Source organism: Schistocerca piceifrons, chromosome 2, assembly GCF_021461385.2.
Source record: "Schistocerca piceifrons isolate TAMUIC-IGC-003096 chromosome 2, iqSchPice1.1, whole genome shotgun sequence".
Lineage (NCBI taxonomy): Eukaryota > Metazoa > Arthropoda > Insecta > Orthoptera > Acrididae > Schistocerca > Schistocerca piceifrons.
The window spans coordinates 260,925,604-260,950,259 of record NC_060139.1 but is presented as its reverse complement, the minus strand read 5'-3'; the positions used below and the strand labels follow the sequence as shown (position 1 = coordinate 260,950,259).

The 24,656-nt window shown below is 38.4% G+C and overlaps 1 protein-coding gene across 1 annotated transcript in view; it reads right to left on the bottom strand.

The window, feature by feature from the left end:
• Nucleotides 1-24,656, bottom strand: part of LOC124776932 (ryanodine receptor) — a 694,095-nt gene that overhangs the window by 123,788 nt on the left and 545,651 nt on the right. Inside the window, exons 74-77 of the mRNA XM_047252151.1 lie at nucleotides 20,869-20,997; nucleotides 20,624-20,782; nucleotides 16,068-16,277; nucleotides 15,307-15,419 (exon numbers count right to left, since the gene is read on the bottom strand). Coding sequence (XP_047108107.1) covers nucleotides 15,307-15,419; nucleotides 16,068-16,277; nucleotides 20,624-20,782; nucleotides 20,869-20,997 — 611 coding nt within the window. The remainder of the gene's footprint in view (nucleotides 1-15,306; nucleotides 15,420-16,067; nucleotides 16,278-20,623; nucleotides 20,783-20,868; nucleotides 20,998-24,656) is intronic.

Sequence of the window (24,656 nt, the reverse complement as noted above, 5' to 3'; positions counted from 1 at the left end):
AGACAAACATATGCCAATCAAGTCGATACTACGTCAACTGTACACAGCTTACAGGAGACAAATGAAATCAGATGTAAGTTGCACTGGAAACATTTATTTGACAAGTGAAGGAGATGTGGCCATGAGTATCTGGGACTGAACTCACAAAGACTAGCAGCAGCAGACCTTCAGTTTCAACCTGTATGCAATACACAGAGGCAATATTATGGATTATTTGGTTGTTAATGATAACAGTCTCTAGTTTACTGCAACAATGCCACAAGAAATTACTAAATGCATTTAAATTGCATATACTTATATAAAAGTATGGTACAAATTGAATCTTTGTGAAAATTGATTGGTACCAATGTAACACATTCAAACTTCATTACAGGGTTATTGTTTGAGAAAAAGTCCATCATCTATGATAAATTTTATCATGATGACATTTTACTAAAAAGTCACTGGACTCGCATTCAGAAGGATGACGGTTCAAACCTGTCTCCGGCCATCCTGATTTAGGTTTTCCATGATTTCCCTAAATTGTTTCAGGCAAATGCCGGGATGGTTCCTTTGAAAGGGCATGGCCAGTTTCCTTCCCCATCCTTCCCTAATTCCGAGCTTGTGCTCTGTCTCTAATTACCTCGTTGTTGATGACATTAAACACTAATCTCCGCGGCCCCCCCCCTCCCCCCCCCCCCCTCCTCCTCCTACTACTAAAAGGTATCTATAACAAACATTTGGTATTTTTAAAAGTAACAGCTTTCTTTCAAACTTACTGATGGTAGCATGGATAGCAGTGAGAATACAGTGATAACTATTAGTGCAGTGTACAGATTAAATTTTTTATGATTTGTTCATAGTTTTTTAATGTGTACTTCAACTTCTTCTATACCCCTGAACATTCCCTTTCTTGATAGGGTTTATTGAACATGATGAATGAAATGTATACTGCCAAAGGACTCTATTCCAAATGACAATTGTGCTTATGTTATTTGCATGGAAAATTTCGAGACTCTCCACATAATATAACAGATAAACATAATTTTGGTGGGAAATGTCTGGCTTTCACTTTATTACAGTGGTTACTAATTGCTTGGTAAGCTAATAAATCTACAGAGAATTAACACAAAGTCCAATTTTTTTCTCTCGTGGCAATGATCTTCAACCAATAATCTATCATTTATGCTTGGATGTGTCTGTTAGTACAATATTTCTCACAAAAACCACAGGCCTGTTTTGATGTCCCTGTTCAGCATACAGTTTTCACTTTTATAAAAGGCTTATCTCAGTGCAACATCACTGAGAAGTGGTAAATTTCATTCCGTAATCAATCATTGGCATGTATCTTTGTAAGTGCTAAAGATGCTGATTCCACAGGGTTAATGACACAGTTTCTGTGGAGTTTTGAAAGGCGAGAGGGGAAAAATATCAGACTGGAACTTTTTATTATTCTTTGAAGTCAATGGGTAGAGCATTGCACATTCCAAACTGAACTGATCTTCTTGACAAGCAACAAGAATCATTTAAAGAAATGCTACCATTTAGAAACAAGGGTATCTTTCAGCTAAGAAAAGATATAAAAGACATAACTTCCCCAATTAGTCCTTGACTATGTCCACTTCCTCTATCCTTTCACCAAATGAAAAAACTCTTGGTTCTGAAAGCAAGGCACTCTGTGAACTAATCTGCTGAAGAGGGAGTTCATTACATATACAAAAATCACTGTAAAGGTGTACGCTATGTAGATATTAAATAACTAGGCAGTGTAATTTTATGTAATTGCTACATTCTACATTACTATCCATGCACTTGCAGTTATGCATTCATTAAGCACTAAAATAAATGTTGCACAGTGTAAAGTCTGAAAGCTGAACTTCATAAAATATAAAATAAATTTTCCACTCTGCAGTGTAATATAGGCTTACAGAAACTTTCTTGCACATTAAAAATGTGTGTCAGAATTGGGATTTGAACAAAGACCTTATTTTACAAACAGTGCTCTCAGCAGCAGTCCTTTGTGGACTTTGGAGAGCATGACAGGTAGTGGCAGGTTGAAGTTTTGAGATGAATCATGAGGCTGCCTTGCATAGTTCTTACTGTAAGACCAATAGCCATGGAAGGCAAAAGTCTGGATTTTAATCCCAACTCAACACACATCTTTACATTGGCTAGGGGTTTCTTCAAAAAAGTTAGTTCTCTGACTTGTGCCCTCAGAGTGTTACATAATGGATCTGTGAATAAAATATGCTCATTTTGAGCTATATCAGTTGCACTGATATCTTTAGCTCTAGTCAGCTGTCACTGCCATCATCATTACAAGGCAACTTCTGCCTGTTGGGGTTAGTTCCGTGTGTCCCTTTACAAAAAGAAGTACAGAACACTTCAAACTTTTGTGGTGATATACTGTGCTATGTGATGAAGAAATATATAAGAATATGTTGCACGGGTAAGACAGCAAGCCTGCCAGCATACAGTTTTGTGAAAAAATGATTAACAAGAAAAAAGCATTTGAGAGCTAAAAGAGCAAATTTTTCGCACAAAGAGAACACATGATAACAAGGAAAGCAACAAAGTTTTGTGAAAAAATGATTAACAAGAAAAAAGCATTTGAGAGCTAAAACAGCAAATTTTTTGCACAAAGAGAACATATGATTACAAGGAAAGCAACAACGCATACACAAAATGCTGAAGACTCACATTTTTCTAAATGTAAATATTTACAAAATTTATGTTCTAGACCTCAACTGAATAGTTTTTACTCCTGAATAGTGAGTGCACTGATGTTTGTTGACACAGAAATCTCACAGTCTTTGAAGGGGGAATCATAGGAAGACCCAATTTAAAAATATTTGTAACAATGGCTGAAATAACAGTGCAAAATAAAAATCATTTTCTTGTAATGCACCTACAAAAATTGACTACAGAGAAATGATGTTTCCAATTTAACTACACTCAGTCTTCAATTCTGGACTAAGTAGCCAAGTTGGTGTGCTACAGCAGTGATCGCTACAGTATACAAGTACACCAACTGTGCTCGCCATGTGACCAGCCCCCCTCCAATCACTCGCAGCTCACACAGTAAAATTCATTAGCAACCACTGTTACAAATAAATTAGAGATACTAAATGAATATACTTGCAAGGGGAAATACCTTTTAGATATCGAATCTGCTGATCTAAAATGCACTGTATAAGTAAACAGCACTTCACAATATTTAAATGACATTACTTAGCTGTTATTACTTACTGCAGTTTCATATTCTTATGATATGTGTACTGATCATGTACATTGTGACAGTACAACACAACAAGTTGTACAAACTCAGTAGGATATTTGCTAATAAGTAGAAGAAATTTACAATGGTATCATGTTCTGCATACTATGCTGCAGTTGGTGGCCTAGCAGAAGAATATGCTATTCTGAAACTAAACCTGGTTTTCTTTTCAATGTGGTGTGGTGTGCTTGTAGTCTTAATTTCATGAGCTGATGGTGCTGTGAGATTTGTTTTCCTTTCCTGGATGTACTTAATATACCATAATCCTGTTGCACCAATTTTAATTAAGAATGAAAGTTTTTAAAATGTTACCGTGAAGATGACACTATGAGTTGGAGACAAGCACAATGAAAGGACTGTCACATTAAGCTTTCAGCCAAAGCCTTCATCAGAAATGAGAAACACACATGCATTCATGCATGCAAGCACAACTCAGACATGCATGACTGCTATCTCTGGCTACTCAGTCTGGCTGAGCAGCCAGAGATAGTGGTCATGGATGGGTGACCTGTGCTTGCGTGTCTGAATGTGTGTGTGTGCTTCTCTTTTCTGATGAAGGCTTTGGCTGAAAGCCTAATGCGTAATGGTCTTCTCATTGTGCCTGTCTGCAACTTAACCTGTAATCTTTACAGTGAGTAGCAGTCTATCCTTTCCATAACTGTTGACACTTCAACGTTGACTTTCCATCGCTTAGTTTTTAAATTGTGAATTATGTAAGATAAAGAGCCAGAATTGAATTTTAAAATACAATAATGTTGGCAAGGTTACCTCCTAAGCTTATGCAGAGGTTCACTGTGCAGACATGCAATGGCTGCCCTCTTACGAGCTGCAGATAACACTCTTTTCCATCCGTCACGACTGGGTTTTGGTTTGTTGGCTTGCTGGTAAATTAGCACAAATCACACAAAATGCATGCTGGTTAGACTTGAGCTACTATATTACATAAACACAGTAAAAGGCCTTAACTATGGTACATTTATTGCCCTTAATTCTTTCAATTACCAAAACTTAAAGCAGTTAATAGTGAAAAATTTTACATTTTTGACTGAAGAGTGATTGCAAACAAAGCCAAAAGCAGCATTTATAATCAGAAAATTGCCAAACAGAATATCTTACACAATTGTTATGAACATATATCTCTACACACAGCATAATACTAGTTAGTGTGTAATCTGAATCAAAGGAAACCATATTGCAATTAATAATACTGTGTTGCAATAATTCACAAAAGCACACTCACAGAATGACACTTTCTGTTATAATTGATATAAAACATTGTTTCTCCCACATTGCTCAGACTCTTGAGAGGTGCACACAAATGGACAAAATCACAAAATAAACTGTTCTTGCATTTTATAAGAAGTGTACTACTTTTATTAATCTGACATGTACCATGCATTCCCTCATTACTTTCGTATTACAGAGAAACAGCATGCAATCCACTACAACACACATATAAATGGACAAGGGGAGAACTGAAAATGATGACTGTGCAGCTGCACATACTGGCACAATGACTGATATAATGAATAACATGTACATGCACCACTGATATAATTCACAACGACTGATGATACTGGAGATCTTATTTATATCACCACAGAAAAAAATCTGAATCTGTGTGGCCCATGTAGAGATAGCACAATGGTAAGAAGGACAGGTAGTACACTACACAATTAAACACAGAAATTACAACGATTATATGCACAATACCAGACTATCTATAAGGTAAGAAGGACAACAGAAATATTTATCAACTAAATAAGAATTTGGAAAACTACACACCAATCCTGATATATAAATGAGCTATAGATGAAAAGGAAAGTGTGAAACCTGTCAGTCAACATTAGGGTGAAAGCTATGATGTAATGCTGCACAGGAAAAAAAACATGTATTAAAAAACCCCTATTCTTTTATTTGTCCAAGGTACTGTACTCTTTTATACAAATGATATGTGTAGTTTATATACTTTCTCTCTTAGTTCCTGCAATAACTCAAGAGTGCTGAAGATGCAATGCATACACATTCATGTAAAACACACACACACACACACACACACACACACACACACACACACACACACACACACACACACAATTCCAGAAATCTGTTACTGCTGCTCAGTCAAGAAAACAATAATTGTGAATAAATGTGGAATTTTTAAACTTTCAGGTGTGTTAAATCAATTCATGAAGACAAAAATTGGTTTGTTTCAAATTAACTTCTGTTGTGCAGCCATTGTTGCCTTTAAAAATTAACCACTTTGATGTACATGAGTTAAAGAATTATCGATCTATACAAACTTTCACCTCTTGCAATACAACAAATTATGTACGTCTGTAGATTGAAGTTATCAATGAAACTTTGTACAAAGACTGGGACTCGAACCCCGGTGTCCTGTTAGGTAGATGTACTAACCACTGCACCGTCCAGGCACAGTGGCTTTGCACAACTGTATGGTTCTCACTTCAATCCAAATTACTATTCATGCCTCAGGCCACTAGATATTCCCCATAAAGTCAAACAACATTGCAGAGGCTTTTCAACTGCATTGAAATAGCAACTCTTTGCCAGGGTGGCATAGTGTTTAGTGCATCTGCCTAGTGAGCAGGAGACCCAGTTTCAAATTCTGGCCTTGGTACAAATTTTCATTCTTTACTTCAGTCTGCACATATACACCATAGATGTTTGAGACTTGAAAAGGTCTCTGGACCCATATAGTTTCATTTGAAAATAATAAATATGATGTACACACAAATTGAGAGGGCACTTCTGCAATCTGTAGCATTTCTTTCTCTATTATTTACACCACAATTTACACAACAGGTGTTTTTCTGCAAACCTACATTTGGATTCACCAGCTTCTTTCACTATGCCATTTATAACAACTTGGGGTAAAACTAGGAACATAATCTGCCAACAACAACATAATTATTTCTTCACTTTCAATGCGAGATGCACTTAAGAAATAGTTATAACAACAATGGAAATTCCTGGATGGAATAATTCATACAATAAAGGAAAGGCAACCACTCATCAACAGTTGACTGACACATGGCACATAGAAACACACAACAGAAAACTATTTATACTAACTTTTGAACTCTTTGTCTTTCTTTAGTAGAACTACACACATATGTAGATTGTTAATGATGCACACAACCATACAGACAACCAAACGTACATGCTAGTGATCACATAGCACATGTGTTTGGGTTCAGTCAGCTATAGGTGAGTGTTTGCTTTTCCTTAGTTTACACAAGAAATAGTTATGATGGATTAGAGTGCTGAACTTTGGCTCTTCTTCAGTATTGGGAGACCCAAAGAGTGATGGAGAGAAACACTGTAGCAGAGGAATGGAGGAGAGAATAATAGAGGAATATAGTTGAATCAATATGGACTTTCTCTGCCCCCTCCCCCCAACCACAAGCACTTTTCACTACTCTGACTGTGACCCTTTCTCTCACTTTCTTTTTTGTTCTTGTTCCACCCTTTCACCTGCTTTCCTTAGGACTTTCTTAATTTCCACTGTCTTATACCAGTACCTAATCAGAAGTGCCTGGTCAGCTATTAGTGGACATTAATATGCAGTATGTCCAGCTTCACCTTTATGATGGCTTGAACTCTGCTGGGGACACTTTCAAAGAGGTGACTGAATGTCTGTGGAGCAATGACAGTCAATTCATCCTCAAAATTCGAAAACAGAGAAAATACTGATGTTGGACGTAGGGGGTCTGGAGCGTTCTGACTCAGCCGAAAGGTGTTCCACTGGGTTCAGGCTGCGACTTTGGGCAGGTCAGTCAATTTCAGGATTTTTATTGTCCACAAACCACTGAGTCACAGATACTGCTTCATGACAGGATGCACTGTCATGCTGATACAAACCATCATCGCCTCCAAACTGTTCCTCTACTGTATGCAGTATAGAGTACCATAAAATGTGTTCATATCCTTCTGCATTTAGCATTTCCTTGAGCACTATAAGGAGACCACACCCTAATCATGAAAAACACCCCTATTTCAGGATTTTCATTGTCCACAGACCACTGAGTCACAGACACTGCTTTATGACAGGAAGCACTGTCATGCTGACACAAACCATCATCGCCTCCAAACTGTTCCTCTACTGTATGCAGTATAGAGTATCATAAAATGTGTTCATATCCTTCTGCATTTAGCATTTCCTTGAGCACTATAAGGAGACCACACCCTAATCCCAAAAAACACCCCTATAAAACAACATGACTTCCTCCATACTTCACTGTTGTCACTACGTGTGAGGGCATGTAACATTCTCCAGGCATTCACCAAATGCAAATCCTTCCATTGGATTGGCACAGGGTACAGTGGGATTCAATCACTCGAAATCACTCATTTACAGTCATCCACTGTCCAGTGGTGCGACTCTTTATATCACCCCATGTGTTGCTTAATGCTGACTACAGAAATGTGTGGCTGATGAGGAACTGCTTGACCATTGTACCCGCCTTTTTTTGACTCCCCATTCACAGTCACTGTGCTACTTGGCCTGCTAGTAATACTTCAGAGAGTGTTGAGTTAACTCAACTTCCCAACTCCTTTTCTGTCTCTGATAAAATTACAATGTCAATGGCAAACCTCAAAGTTTAACAACAAAGAAAATCCCTGGACGGAATAATACATAAAATAACAGAAAGGCAACCACTCACCTATAGCTGACTGATGTCTAGCACATAACTACGTGCAACAGAAAACAGTAATTACACTAGATTTTCAGCTCTTGCTCTTTCTCTAGAAAAAGTACACACACACACACACACCAACACACACACACACACACACACCAACACACACACACCAACACACACACACACACACACACACACACACACACACACACACACACACCACCACCACCACCACCAACAACAACAACAACAAGACAGACACCCAAATGCACATACCCATGGCAACATTGACTGTGGATTATCGATTGTTGAGAGCAGTTCCCTGACAGATGGAAACCTGACTGTGCAGCTGTCAAACATACTGCACACCACTACACAAATGTCTTCAACAGCCGCTCACTCTCTTCCAGCACAAGTTTCTCTGAACTTCGCTTGTGAATATTGTCTCTCCAGCATATCCTGTGCTCTCACAAACCCCCTGGTCTAAACCTCTGCTAACCTATTTCCTACTAGCTCAGCTTGCCTATTCCCTTCTCTGTTCTGTCCACACCACTTCTTCCCCGTCCAGATTGTGCACTGCCTTCTCCCACCATTCTCTTCCTCACCTCCACCAAATGTGGGCATTCTCTCTCTCTCACCCCCTACCCCCCTTTTCCACCTCTCTCCTGTTCTCTCTCTTCCCACCCTGTCTCTCTCTCTCTCTTATCTCCATGCTCTCCTTTTCTGCCTTCCACCCCATGATCTCCTTCTCTCTACCTCTTTTCTGACCTATCCTCTGAAATCCTTTTGACTTGTTGTGGAGTAGCTGAATCGTCTGTCGAAAGGCTTGCCTCACACTATACCGCTATCCCCTCCTCACCCTGTCCATCTGTCACTCTCCCCTCCCCACCTCCATCTGACAGGCTGCTGCTCTCAATAATCAACAGTTAGTCTTGTCATGGCAAAAGGTGCATGTGATTGAGTGTCTGACCTTCTCTATATGCCACATACCAGTCAGCTAGAGGTGAGTGGTTGCCTTCCCTTTAATTTGTGCATTAAGCCTTGCAGCATTTACTTCTTCTTCCTTAACTTCAATTCCTTTTCAAAATTTCTCCTTTACTGCTTGCTCTATATACAGAGTAAATAACATGTGGAATAGGCTACAACCCTGTCTCACTCTCTTCTCAGTCACTGCTTCAGTTTCATGTCTTTTAACTCTTATAGTGGCAGTCTGGTTCCTGCACAAGTTGTAGATAACCTTTTGCTCCATGTATTTTATTCCTGATATCTTCAGTGTTTCAAAACTTAAAGGATTACGCGAAGGAAAAAAATATTCTTTTGGTGTGTTCTGTCACTAACTCAACCTTCAACTGTGGGGATCACATATTTCATGTGATACTCATTGTCAGTGGAAAGCATCATTTTGTTTTCCATTAAACAAAAATTAAAGTGGAGTTTTATGTACCCATTTGATAGAGCAGTTACAAATCAGTCTAGTGTACAAGGAGAGAAAAACACGGATAATAAGCAGTACTCCAGCAGCAACTTACATGCTGCCCTGGCCCACAATGTCCAATACTGCCAAGCAAGCAATGTTACTCAGTCATTCATGGAATACTCATTATTATTCTTGTCTTACTTTCTCTATCAACACCCATCAACAAAACAGGTATGACACTAGACTAATTTGTAACTGCTCTATTGACTGAGCACATAAAATTCCGCTTTAAAAATACTTTTGTTTGTAATGAGAAACATGGCTTTCCATTGACACTGGGTACCACATGAAATGTGGTGAGCAAGTACTTTTATCTGTGCTGACTTCAGCTACACACTGTGAAAACTAAACTTATGAATCATGATTTCTGGGTAGTACTTGCCCTAGAAGAGAAAACATTTAGTACTGCCGATATACACACACACAAAAGTAAGAGCAGCTTACAGAACTATTAGTTCCTTCCCCAGAGCCCCTCTGAGTGACCTGACCTTCCATTTTAACATTCCTTAATTTAACCTACTCTCCTCCCCAAGAAAGCCACTAATTGTTCTGAAAGCTAGGGCAGTGTTGTGTACTGTTACAATGTGTCTAAGGGCAGTACTAAATATTTCGCTTCCTGAAGGTATATAATGGCCATCAATCCTGTCTCATAATTTAATGATGCCCTTGACTGTCTTTTTCATCTGATTCAACAAGAATATCGTGCAGCATTGGTAACCAACCCAGTCACAAAGTGCTCTTTAAGGATCATGGAGTTCTCATTCAAAGTACATAATAAAAGTCAGAATCACATGAAGAGTGACACAACTAGATCATACGCCTGGTCTCTATTGTGTCCTGACTTTTAATCATTAATGAGTCACGTCCAACAATGTGGCCAACCTCCTGCAAATACACTATTATTTATGTGATTTGATGAGTTCTTGAACTCTAACTTAAATATGTCGATTTTTATGGGCTGCTTGTTTCCAAACATTTGTACGTGGTTTCACAGACAAAAATTTGAAGTAACGTAAACAAAATAAAGGGATATTTTATGCCATCCAATGGCAGCCAGTATAGTAAAATGTTATTTTTCAAAGAATTTGTGATGGCTGTGAACCCTGTTGGAACCGAAAGCCCATGGTAATATAATTTTGACTTGCTCCAAATGCCTGACGTTCTCCCTCATCTTGGGATTTGTAGAACTTGTTGTATGACTAAGTGAAAGAATGAATTCAGCTGTCACAGATTTTCTTTCATCAACTGTAGTTTTGGTTCTAAAATCTGCAATCTTTTTCGTAACAGCTCAGATTTATTTAGTGAAAAATGGGTATCAGTGTTATATATTCCAGACATTTTAAATTCTTATGTGCCTTCTTAGAAACTATACAGTTCATATTACCGTAAACTTTCATGTCTTAATTTCCTCATCCTATGCCTTCAAAGTGATTCATAAGGAATGAAAAATCAGAGTCTTGCCATGGCCGTGGGAAATCACATTTGGATGTCTGTGTGGTTGTGTGTGTGTACTTTGCTACAAAAAGAGCAAGAGCTTGAAAGCTAATGTGAATGCTGTTTCCTGTTACATGTCCCTGCACTCCATGCATCTGCCTGCTGTGAGTGAGTGGTTGCCTTTCCCTTATCTTACATACTGCTCCATCCATGAATTTCAATTACCGCCATACATCAGTTATAGTTTTCTTATGTTTTGCATCTCTCTATAACAATGAAATTAATATGAAAAGTAACAAATCAAGGTATGACAGATGTAATGGACATATACAGTAACTGTGACAGAGCTGACAAGAGTAAGAGTTGTTTATGACTGAGATCCAGTATTAATGTATTTCTGCTATCATGGATAGTATTATGCATCCTGGATATGGGTGCACTTTTTGATATCTGGTGTGTGTATTGCTTTTTGTCCAATATATTTAAAATTTACATTCTAATAAAATAATAGTAAATTCCAAATGTACCATAAACAATGGAATGAGCAAATAACCAGTCATCATTTAGAGGAGGCACTGAGTAACAGGCAGGTAAAATAATCAAGAGCTGTATTCTCAGTTTAAAAACTTGTGTCCTCCTCCTGAGCGCACAGCCACTGATCTTCGAGTTATTGCTTATATGTGAATTGCTTACTGTGAATTTTGGTCTTTAAACGTTCAAAATTTATACACTGATAAGAATAAATGGTTGGGTAAAACAAAGTGGGATATCCATTTTATTGATATACATTTGGATTCTGACTTACTAACACACACACACACACAAATAGAGGGAAACATTCCATGTAGGAAAAATATATCTTAAAACAAAGATGATGTGACTTACCAAATGAAAGTGCTGGCAGGTGGACAGACACACAAACAAACATACACACAAAATTCAAGCTTTCGCAACAAACTGTTGCCTCATCAGGAAAGGGGAAGGTGGGAAAGACGAAAGGATGTAGGTTTTAAGGGAGAGGGTAAGGAGTCATTCCAATCCCGGGAGCGGAAAGACTTACCTTAGGGGGAAAAAGGGATGGGTATACACTCGCACACACACACACATATCCATCCACACATATGTTTGTGTATGTTTGTGTATGTGTATGTTTGTGTATGTTTGTGTGCCTGTCGACCTGCCAGCACTTTCATTTGGTAAGTCACATGATCTTTGTTTTTAGATATATTCTTCCTACGTGGAATGTTTCCCTCTATTATTCCTGATGTCCAGGACATACCAACAATTAAAGGGAACAGCCATGAGCACCAGGATGGCCCCCTCGTAAGCCAACCTATTCATGGGTCGCTTAGAGGAAGCCTTCTTGGTTACCCAGGCCTGCCAACCCAAAGTTTGGTACAGATTTATTGATGACATCTTCATTATCTGGACTCACAGTGAAGAAGAACTCCAGAATTTCCTCTCCAACCTCAACTCCTTTGGTTTCATCAGATTCACCTGGTCCTACTCCAAATCCCATGCCACTTTCCTTGACGTTGACCTCCACCTGTCCAATGGCCAGCTTCACATGTCCGTCCACATCAAACCCACCAACAAGCAACAGTACCTCCATTATGACAGCTGCCACCCATTCCACATCAAACGGTCCCTTCCCTACAGCCTAGGTCTTTGTGGCAAACGAATCTGCTCCAGTCCGGAATCCCTGAACCATTACACCGACAACCAGAAAACAGCTTTCGCATCCCGCAACTACCCTCCCGACCTGGTACAGAAGCAAATAACCAGAGCCACTTCCTCATCTCCTCAAACCCAGAACCTCCCACAGAAGAACCCCAAAAGTGCCCCACTTGTGACAGGATACTTTTCGGGACTGACTCAGACTCTGAATGTGGCTCTCCAGCAGGGATATGACTTCCTCAAATCCTGCCCTGAAATGAGATCCATCCTTCTTGAAATCCTCCCCACTCCACCAAGAGTGTCTTTCCGCCGTCCACCTAACCTTCGTAACCTCTTAGTTCATCCCTATGAAATCCCCAAACCACCTTCCCTACCCTCTGGCTCCTACCCTTGCAACCGCCCCCGGTGTAAAACCTGTCCCATGCACCCTCCCACCACCACCTGCTCCAGTCCTGTAACCCGGAAGGTGTACACGATCACAGGCAGAGCCACATGTGAAAGCACCCACGTGATTTACCAACTGACCTGCCTACACTGTGAAGCTTTCTATTGGGAATGACCAGCAACAAACTGTCCATTCGCATGAATGGACACAGGCAGACAGTGTTTGTTGGTAATGAGGATCACCCTGTGGCCAAACATGCCTTGGTGCACGGCCAACACATCTTGGCACAGTTTTACACCGTCCGGGTTATCTGGATACTTCCCACTAATACCAACCTGTCAGAACTCCGGAGATGGGAACTTGCCCTTCAGTATATCCTCTCTTCTCATTATCTGCCAGGCCTCAATCTCTGCTAATTTCAATTTGCCGCCGCTCATACCTCACCTGTCTTTCAACAACATCTTTGCCTCTCCTCTGTACTTCCGCCTCGACTGACATCTCTGCCCAAACTCTTTGCCTTTACAAATGTCTGCTTGAATTTCATGTGTATGTTTGAGTTTGTTTGTGTGTCTATCGACCTGCCAGCACTTTCATTCGGTAAGTCACATCATCTGTGTTTTATATATATATATATATATATATATATATATATATATATATATATATATATATATATATATATATATATATATATATATAAAAAAACAAAGATGATGTGACTTACCAAATGAATATATATATAAAACACAGATGATGTGACTTACCGAACGAAAGTGCTGGCAGGTCGATAGAAACGCAAACAGACACATACATACACACAAAATTCAAGCTTTTGCAACAAACTGTTGCCTCATCAGGAAAGAGGGAAGGAGAGAGAAAGACGAAAGGAAGTGGGTTTTAAGGGAGAGGGTAAGGAGTCATTCCAATCCCGGGAGCGGAAAGACTTACCTTAGGGGGAAAAAAGGATAGGTATACACTCGCACACACACACATATCCATCCACACATATACAGACACAAGCAGACATATTTAAAGACAAACACAAACAGACACATCATCTATCGACCTGCCAGCGCTTTCGTATGGTAAGTCACATTATCTTTGTTTTTATACATATGGAAACTTCTCTGTTACTTTATTTCAGTGTCTATGTGTTCTTAACAAGCTATGCTGATATTCTACAGTAAAATATGTGCCACGGAAGATCAATATTGCAAAAAAAAAAAAAAAAAAAAAAAAAAAAAAAAAAAAAACTTTAGAATGTTTTAGACTGTGTTAGTAAAAATTTAAAAGGATAAACCCCTCACTACATTATCTTCAAAGGAACAAGCAAACAGTTAGGTTAAGACTGCTTGTCTTATAAACAGAAAGCTGTACACATGCATAACACTATTGCTTTCCACACATGCTTAATTTACAAGACAAGCAGGTTTCACAGTAACCAGTATAAGAAACAATGAAGAAAACCACTCTAAGAGTTCAGGCAGTACAATATCCAGGATAGTAAACAGATATGCCATAAGCAGTCAATACTGGGCACAAAAATCCTTTAACTTATCATAGTACAGGTCTGTTTTTCCTAGCTCTGTATAACATGTAGTGATTTTATGTGCTAAAAGCACTTACAAAAAAGTGCTAAGATTTCTACTTCAGCATGAGTCAATGAGAAATGATTTCAATTCAGGAAGATATAGTTTTAGTACTGACGCTGATAGGGAATGAATCAACTGCAGTCTTGGTGAAGGAACAAATGCTACTCTTAACAAAGGGTAGCTGGCTCAGTATTTGAACCACCCTTTCCAGTGATTTGACATTAGTGTAGCATGAAATACCTCAGCTGAGTCAATGCCAAGGTTCTGAGACATTTATAGCACACCTGATACTAAACTTATTCGTATCAACAAAAATAAAGACAAAGACCAGTGGGGCTTACCAGTGGAGGATGCATTGTTCTTTTAAGTTACTCAAGGAAAATGTATCCCTTGTTCAGAGGAAACATAAACGTGAGTATTATTAATTTGTTAATTACATTTGTGACTGTTACACAACTATAATACTACCAAAACATTGAGAATTTCTCCTTTTTCTGCCTGCTCTCTTCAAGTGACATTATATGGTGCATATTCGAAAAGACACAAACAAAATTACTGCAGAGAAACCCCACTTACTTTACTACACAAAACATTTAGTAATGTGAATGCAATTCAGAGTGAGTTTGTAGGTTTAAGGAAGTTTATGTTATGCTAAATACACACATATTTCCAAAACACAAGGGTGACAGCAATTGATACCAAACACTGAGAAATGACACACAGGGTGAACATACGAGTAACGTTCAGTTAGAATTCTAACAATGAAGTCCCAAGATAATTTTAACCCTATGGGATGTATCATAGGTTTTAGCTAGTACCTTGGTAGAGAATGCAGTGACGTTTGTCGGAAGCAGGCAATGACAGCTCGCTTCCTCTGCGTGGAAACAACTGAACGATAGCTGCCCTTACTTAGTTGTTGAGGGTGGTCAATCTATACAGGGAAATAATAAAGTGGCGCCGTGCTTAGGTGTCTATCTGTTCAGGCCAAATACCACTTGCACAAATAGCTGCTACATTCATTCACATGCTACCATTCCAGGAGCTTTGAGAATTTCTGTCTCACCAAACATTTTAATTCTAAAAATAAATATAATCATCAGCTTTTTTTACTATGTAAACTTGCATTATAATCTCAAACCAGGTCTTGAAAATTTTACCATCACCACATTTAAAGATATGACTGAATACAGTGCTTTGTTTTATTAAATAGTAAACAAATATTATAATCTGAGCAATGGGAAGCCATATACAATGGAGGCACCATTGAATGAATGCATTCAATAGCTAAATGTGTAAGTGGCTTTCAGTTTTAAGGCAACTAACATCAAACGAAATGGATAGCCACTTTTTTTATTAGATCTGTATTAAAAAATAAAATATAATGGAAGTGCAGAAGTAAATATATAAAAAGCAAAACTATAAACAAGTAAGAATGCTAAGGATCTTTAATCAAATATGAGCAAATAATTCTGTTATCTTACATGGCTGAATAGTAGGTAGGAGCTGCAATCCAGTTTGCAGAGAAAAATACTTAATGAATGTAGCAGTTATAGTGTACAGTACAAATGAGCCAGCTTACCATATGAAGTCCGTACAGCACTTTTGACATGGCAACTATCCTCTCTACAACGTCTTCTACTTTTGTCGGTTTCCCTTCTTCTCCATTTTTTTTCTGTCCGAGCTTGGAGTAAAGGTAATGCTGCCAAGACATCTCATCAGCCGGATCAATTTTATCTGGAAGTGTAAGCTGTATCTTGGCAAACTCCAATATCTCACTTTCAGGGAGCTTCTGTAATTGACCGGATAATGAAAATATATATTGTCACAAAACAAAATGCTGTAGGTACAAAGTTACAAGCATACAAACACATACACACTGCTAAGAATGACCCCTCCCCCATGCTAAGAGGAAGGGGGAAGTAAAAGTTAAGGAGAGGGTGTTGGTGAGAGTACAATAAAAATTTTAAACAGTCAGTTAGGTAGCCTGCAACAGCTGTTTCCTTTTGCTAAGGAACATCTTAATTCCTGGTGTGCATGTGTGTGTGTGACTGCAGCTTACAGGCACACAACGCCAAGGTTATCAGCATCCTTACACATATTAAAAGAAATGAATGTGGATAAAATGACTAAAAGTGCTGTCACATAGTGCGGAGGAAACCTATAAAATGATTTGTCACTGACCCACACAATCACTCTACCTCATGGGCCTTAATACAATGGAGAAGGGTAAAGGTGCAACACATGAGATTAAATCAGAAGCGAAACCACACAAGGCTAAAAGAAATGAACAAGAAAATGTGACAGGCTGACCACTTATGAAAAAGACATGGGTGAGTCAGTCACCCTGTAACACATTAAAAACACCCCCTTAAAATTTTAGGAAACAAACTGGACAGGTCACAAAACCATACCACTAAAATCAAACTCACACCATAAACTGGAATTCCTCCTATGTTCCTGAGGCTCTTTCTTCATTTCGGAAGCTACGCAATGTAAGAGCAACCGTATGTCTAGTTTTGATACTGTGTTGTTTTCATCAAAATTTTTCTTTTGTATTCCAGCACAGTATTCAAGTACACAGGCAATAAGTCATATCAAAGGACATGCATGAGACAAGTGTTATGTAAGATCACCTCCTTTTTATTTGAATCATTTCATTCTGGAGATACAGCTTTACACAATTATAATGATATAAAATTATCCCATTGTTTACCTTTACTTTCATTGCTCCTGATGACTTGGGTAAGAGTATATGGATAACCAGTGATGCTGAAATGAACTATGAAAATATCAACTAAAACTACACTGTACTGTTTGGTGCAAGATACTAAAAATTATTACTCTGGGAAAGTTTACATAGAGATATGTTGTATAGAAAACATCTCTAACGACAGAGGAATCAGAAAAAGGAAAGTGTACAAGAAAGAGAGTGTAAATATCAAACAATTGTGCACATTCAGAAATACAGCAACTGAATATACTAGCAGGCTGGAAGTATGGAGAAGTAGCAGTTACATACAACCACTATAAATAGTGTGGATGAAAAATATTGATGATCAAATTATAATTCAAGAGGGTATGGATTAACTGGAAATGGTAGTGAACAGGTTGCATCAGGTACACACCAAATATAAGTTTAAAAAATTCAGCTTCTACTACTAACATGATAGTCTTCTTGGGGAGGATAAAGGAAAGTCAGTGCTACACTAACACTGAAGCAAATATCACATTTCCACAACCATGGGTGCTATAGTCTAAAAAGAAGATTGTTTACAAAGCACTTGCATGACCCATCCTAGAGTAGTGCTCAAACGTGTGTGACCCATACTAAAGTGGACTAACAAGGGATATTGAACATATACAAACAAGTCCAGCACAAATGGTCACAGTTTTGTTTAGGAGAGAATCAGACCCTTGAAGATAGATGCCAGTCATACCAAAAAACCTACTTATGAAGTTTCCAGAACCAGTATTAAATGGTGAATCTAGGAAAATAGGACAGCTCCCTACGTATTGCTCCTGCAAGGACACAAACATAAGGTTAGACTAATTGCAGTGCATATACAGGGTGTTTCAAAAATGACCGGTATATTTGAAACGGCAATAAAAACTAAACGAGCAGCGATAGAAATACACCGTTTGTTGCAATATGCTTATGACAACAGTACATTTTCAAGCAGACAAACTTTCGAAATTACAGTAGTTACAATTTTCAACAACAGATGGCGCTGCGGTCTGGGAAACTCTATAGTACGATATTTTCCACATATCCACCATGCATAGCAATAATATGGTGTAGTCTCTGAATGAAATTACCCGAAACCTTTGACAACGTGTCTGGCGGAATGGCTTCACATGCAGATGAGATGTACTGCTTCAGCTGTTCAATTGTTTCTGGATTCTGGCGGTACACCTGGTCTTTCAAGTGTCCCCACAGAAAGAAGTCACAGGGGTTCATGTCTGGCGAATAGGGAGGCCAATCCACGCCGCCTCCTGTATGTTTCGGATAGCCCAAAGCAATCACACGATCATCGAAATATTCATTCAGGAAATTAAAGACGTCGGCCGTGCGATGTGGCCGGGCACCATCTTGCATAAACCACGAGGCGTTCGCAGTGTCGTCTAAGGCAGTTAGTACCGCCACAAATTCACGAAGAATGTCCAGATAGCGTGATGCAGTAATCGTTTCGGATCTGAAAAATGGGCCAATGATTCCTTTGGAAGAAATGGCGGCCCAGACCAGTACTTTTTGAGGATGCAGGGACGATGGGACTGCAACATGGGGCTTTTCGGTTCCCCATATGCGCCAGTTCTGTTTATTGACGAAGCCGTCCAGGTAAAAATAAGCTTCGTCAGTAAACCAAATGCTGCCCACATGCATATCACCGTCATCAATCCTGTGCACTATATCGTTAGCGAATGTCTCTCATGCAGCAATGGTAGCGGCGCTGAGGGGTTGCCGCGTTTGAATTTTGTATGGATAGAGGTGTAAACTCTGGCGCATGAGACGACACGTGGACGTTGGCGTCATTTGGACCGCAGCTGCAACATGGCGAACGGAAACCCGAGGCCGCTGTTGGATCACCTGTTGCACTATCTGCGCGTTGCCCTCTGTGGTTGCCGTACGTGGTCGCCCTACCTTTCCAGCACGTTCATCCGTCACGTTCCCAGTCCGTTGAAATTTTTCAAACAGATCCTTTATTGTATCACTTTTCGGTCCTTTGGTTACATTAAACCTCCGTTGAAAACTTCGTCTTGTTGCAACAACACTGTGTTCTAGGCGGTGGAATTCCAACACCAGAAAAATCCTCTGTTCTAAGGAATAAACCATGTTGTCTACAGCACACTTGCACGTTGTGAACAGCACACGCTTACAGCAGAAAGACGACGTACAGAATGGCGCACCCACAGACTGCGTTGTCTTCTATATCTTTCACATCACTTGCAGCGCCATCTGTTGTTGAAAATTGTAACTACTGTAATTTCGAAAGTTTGTCCGCCTGAAAATGTACTGTTGTCCCAAGCATATTGCAACAAACGGTGTATTTCTATTGCTGCTCGTTTAGTTTTTATTGCCGCTTCAAATATACCGGTCATTTTTGAAACACCCTGTAGATGCAATTAAACAATAGTCTTCCCATTTTTCTTGTGTGAATTGAATGAGAAGAAATCTCAATATGAGGTCCAATGGAAATTACCAACTGCTACGCACTTCACTGTGGATATACGAGAGCAGATTAAATGTAGATATGAACTGTGAAGAGAAGAAACCTGTAACTAATAAGTCTAACAGCTACTGAGGATATGTGATGCAACTGCAAGAACTCACAAAAATGAAATTCTACAAGATGATGGCAGTTTCTATGATACTATGTGGAATAAACAAAAAAATTTGAAATGAAACTGCTTAGATACGTCAAAGGCTACAGCAGAGAAGATAAGATAGTAAATGACTACATACTAAGGAGAAGAACTAGTTCATCATTACCATCATCATTTATTGGTCTATTCCACGATTTGGTACATTGTAGGAACAACAGTAACCATTTACCATACAGATGAGGTATTAAGTGGCCGACATGCACATAACCAAGGCTGATAACGAAGCTAAGCTATCAGAAAATGCCATTCTTTGGAACTAGATGAGTAGTCAGATAGCTCTGAAAACACATTAGCTCTGAAGAGAGATGCCATCCAAAAGTGTAGCAATATTTTCTATCTTATTTATGTGCCTGTCAAATGCACAATGCCTCAACTACACACTGAATGGTTACCTTACTCTTTCCATTATCAGTATTTCTCTGGGGCTTTCTAGTACCATATTTACTAATACAGTGTTTGTGCTACGACAACAGATAACTGAACATGATTAAATAGAATGCCATAGAGAATATTTTCCAAGAAAATACTGATCACTATTCTCCAGGTGAGAACTCAGTGAGCAGGCCAATGGCAAGGTGGCTAAACCAGAACTATCTATCCCATCCAGAATTTCAGAGGGCAGATGCCCAGGTTTCAGTATAGTTGTAACTTATCAAAAATATTCACAGAAGTGTGTACTGCATTGAAGGAAAAAAAAAAGTTTTCTTATGAACAACTAAGTTTAAAACTTGATTAACACAATGAGAAACTTACCTTTAAGAACCTGTCTTTGCAGTGCTGCACTAATTCTTGTTCCCTTCCAGCAAAGAGGTTCAAGCCAACTGGAAGCAATCGTTTCAGGCAGGCAACCATTAAACTAGCCTGCAGTTCCTTGTCTTTGTCTCGCTTCTTATCACGGTGCTTCTTCTTTTTCTGTTTGTAAATTACTTGGTAAGTTGAGACAGTATGAACTGGCCACACAGGAGGTTCCATTTCACAGATATGAAATTGCCACTTACCTTGCTGCCACCACCTAGCTGAGACACATCAGAAACTACTGCAGACCGCCTGCTGGCTGTGGGCATGATGAGTACCATGTTGTCTATCTCATTTGCTGAGATGAAGTTCTGCTCTTCACGCATGAAGTACTGTACGGGAAGAAGAAAATAAACATTTATTTCTTGAAGAATCATATACACCAGACAGTTAGCTAATGCTTTTCTTTTATCTGCATGTTAGTTTTGTCATAATGTCTATAAACAAAATTTCCTCCCTGACGCTATCATTTGCATACCAACATAATAAACATTTAGTGGTAGTGCCTGTAGCTTATTGTTCATTCTGACTTGATAAGATGCAGAAACTCCTGTTCTACATCTTGTTGTCCAACTTCTGCCTGTTTTACACAATAAAAGACCCAATGCTTTAAAAAATTAATGTATCTATATATTGTTTTGCAGAAAATTTTTTTTCATATCATTATCAGTGTACAATTGCCAGTCATGGCAATGTGTATTAGATGCTAATAAATTTCTCTTTTTAAGAAATGTTTCTTTTTGCTATAGCCAGTCTACACCTTATGGCATCTCTATTTTGGCCATCATCAGTTATTTTTCTGCACAAATAACGAAACTCATCAACTATGTTCAGTGTCCATTACCCAATTTACTTCAACTACATTCCTTTAGCTTTTTTTTCTGACATTCATCTTATAACCTCTCTTCAAGACATTGTCCATTTCATTTATCTGATCTACCAATTTCTTTGACATCTCCCATAGAATTACAATGTTATCAGCAAACCTTAATGTTTTCATTTCTTCTCCCAGAGCTGCAACTGCCTTTCCAATTTTATACTTGGTTTCGTTTACTGCTTGCTCAATGTGCAGATTAAATAACACCAGGGAGAGGCTACAACCTTGTCTCACTCCCTTCTCAACTGCTGCTTCTGATTTAACCTAACCTTCCCTTCCATGTTCTTCAACCCTTATAACGCCATTCTGGTTCTGTACATATTGTAGATAATTTTTTTCTCTCCGTATTTTATGCCTGCAACTTTCAAAATTTCAAAGAACTCATTCCAATCCATATTTTCAAAAGCTTTCTCTAAATGTGCAAATGTCATAAATGTAGGTTTGCATTTCTTTAGTCTATCATCTAAAATAATTAATAGGGTCAGTAATACCTTGCATGTTCCTTCATTTCTTTGGAACCTTAACTGATCTTCCCTGAAGTCAGTTTCTACCAGTTTGTACATTCTTTTGTAAATGCTTTTTGTCAGTATTTTGCAAACATGAATTATTAAACCGATGGTTCAATAATATTCACACTTGTTAGCACCTGCCTTCCTTGGACTAGGATTTATTACATTCACCTTGAAGCCTGAGGATACTTTGCCAATCTAATGTATCTTGTGTAACACATAGAACAGTTTTGTCATGGCCAACTCTCCCAACAATCTCCATAATTTTGAGGGAAGTCATCTACTCAAGAAGCCTTGTATTGACTTAAGCCTTTCAAATTTCTGTCAAATTCTTTTTGCAGTATGCAGTCTCTCATCTCATCTGTAACTGCTTCCTCTTACCCTCCTATTATACAGTGTTCAAATCTGCAGCCTTCCTTCTTGTGCTTGTTATGGGCTTGTCATCTGAGCTCTTTACATTCATACATGGATGGCATTCTCGTCTTTGACACCCTACTCATGAAGAAATATACCAGACTCGTTGGCAACAAACAATTCTAAATTCTTTGTATTAAGCTATCAGGCATCACCCAACTGGGAACTAATTACATGTGGGGTCCCACAGGGCTCCATCTTAGGGCCCTTACGTTTTCTTGTGTATATCAATGACCTTTCATCAGCAACATTACCAGATGCCAGTTTGTTTTGTTTGCCAATGATGCAAACATTGCATAAAATAGCAAATCAAGTGTAGTCTCAGAAAGATCGGCTAATAAAATATTTGTGGACATTAATCACTGGTTCCTAGCCAATTCTTTGTTACTAAACTTTGAAAAAACACACTACATGCAATTCAGAACTTGTAAGGGGTGTCCCACGAGTACACGCCCAACAAGCAGATATAAGAAGTGGACAGTGTTAAATTCTTGGGATTACAGCTTGATAATAAATTCAACTGGGAGGAGCACAACACAGAACTGCTGGAGCATCTAAACAAATCTCTTTTTGCAATCCAAATTCTGTCAGACATAGGGGATATAAAAATGAAAAAGCTGGCATTCTACACTTACTTTCAATCCATAATTTCATATGGGATTAATTTTTGGGGTAATTCATCAAGCCAAGCTAAAGTTTTCCGTGCAAAAAAAGGTGCAATAAGAGTCATATGTGGTGTGAACTCAAGAACATCCTGCAGAGGCCTGTTTAGGGAACTAGGGGTACTAACTACTGCTTCCCAATATATTTATTCCTTAATGAAATTTTTCATTAAAAATATGTCACTTTGTCAAACCAACAGCTCAGTTCATGGTGTCAATACCAGAAATAAGAAAAATCTTCACAAGGATTTAAAGCCATTTACTCTTGTGCAAAAAGGTGTGAATTATTCAGGAACACACATTTCCAATAACTTGCCAGCAGCCATAAAAAGCTTAACAATATACGAAGTACAATCTAACTTCTGCACCATTTCAGTGTAGTAATGTGTTCATTGTAAATAAGTATTGTAGTAGTTCTATTATATGTTTATCACTTTAAAAAAATAAAAATAACATTTTTTTAAATTTTAAATTCAGTGCACTAATGCAATCTTAGTAAATGAGTGTTGTAAAATGATCCTTTCATATAGTGTTCATTAAAAAAATTTATTTTTTGCATCATTCCACTTGGAACCTGTAGAAGGTACATCAGCTTATTTGTTTTGTTGTAAATATTTCTCATGTATTATTGTTTTTCTTACATGTTCTACATCCTGGAGGACCTCCTCGCTACAGATCAATAGGAATGAAGGTAAATCTAATCTAATCTAATCTTTGAACAGATTCATACAGAGATTGGGATCAGTGATCATGATACAATTGCTGTAGTAATGGCACTACAATATAAAGGATTAGAAAAGTCTATATATTAAGAAAAATGGATAAGGTGAAGATTATCTCTTTTCTGAGGCAAGAAATATGAACATATTCAGGAATATTCTTATGAAACAATGCCTACAGTATAAGAGAAACTATCCAAAGCATAAATCCACTGAAAAGTAAATGTTAAGTGAAACACGCTTCCAGAAAGACAGTCTGTGAAGCCTGCAATTATTATAATAACAAAATGAAATCAGAAAACTTGTCTTGAAACCCTACAAGAACTTTGCGATGTTTTAAGGCTGTCAGTGGCACAAAAATTAACGTACAGACACTTGTGGAAGAGGTAAAAACTGAGATAGAAAGTGGCAAAACAATGGCTGAAATGGTGAATTGTTCCTTCACAAATGAAAATTCAAAAACTGTTACTGTAATTCTACAGGTATACTGCTTAGGATGGACAAAGCAATCAGTACTAGAGGTGCTAAAAAGCAACTTAAACAACAAAAACACTTTAAGGTCCATGGCTCAAATGAGTCCCTGTCATGTTCTATGCAGAAGTTTCAAAGGAACTACTTCCACTCTACAGCAAAATTTTCTGCAGATGCACTGAGTAACATTATGTTTCCTACCACTAGAAAAAAAAAGCATAGATCCCCCTCGTCTACAATGAAGTGTGTGCTGCTAGATTTGTTACCGGCTGGTTCAATCAATACACAAGTATTATGGAAATACTACGTGAACTTAAATGGGGATTTCCAAAGGGAAGA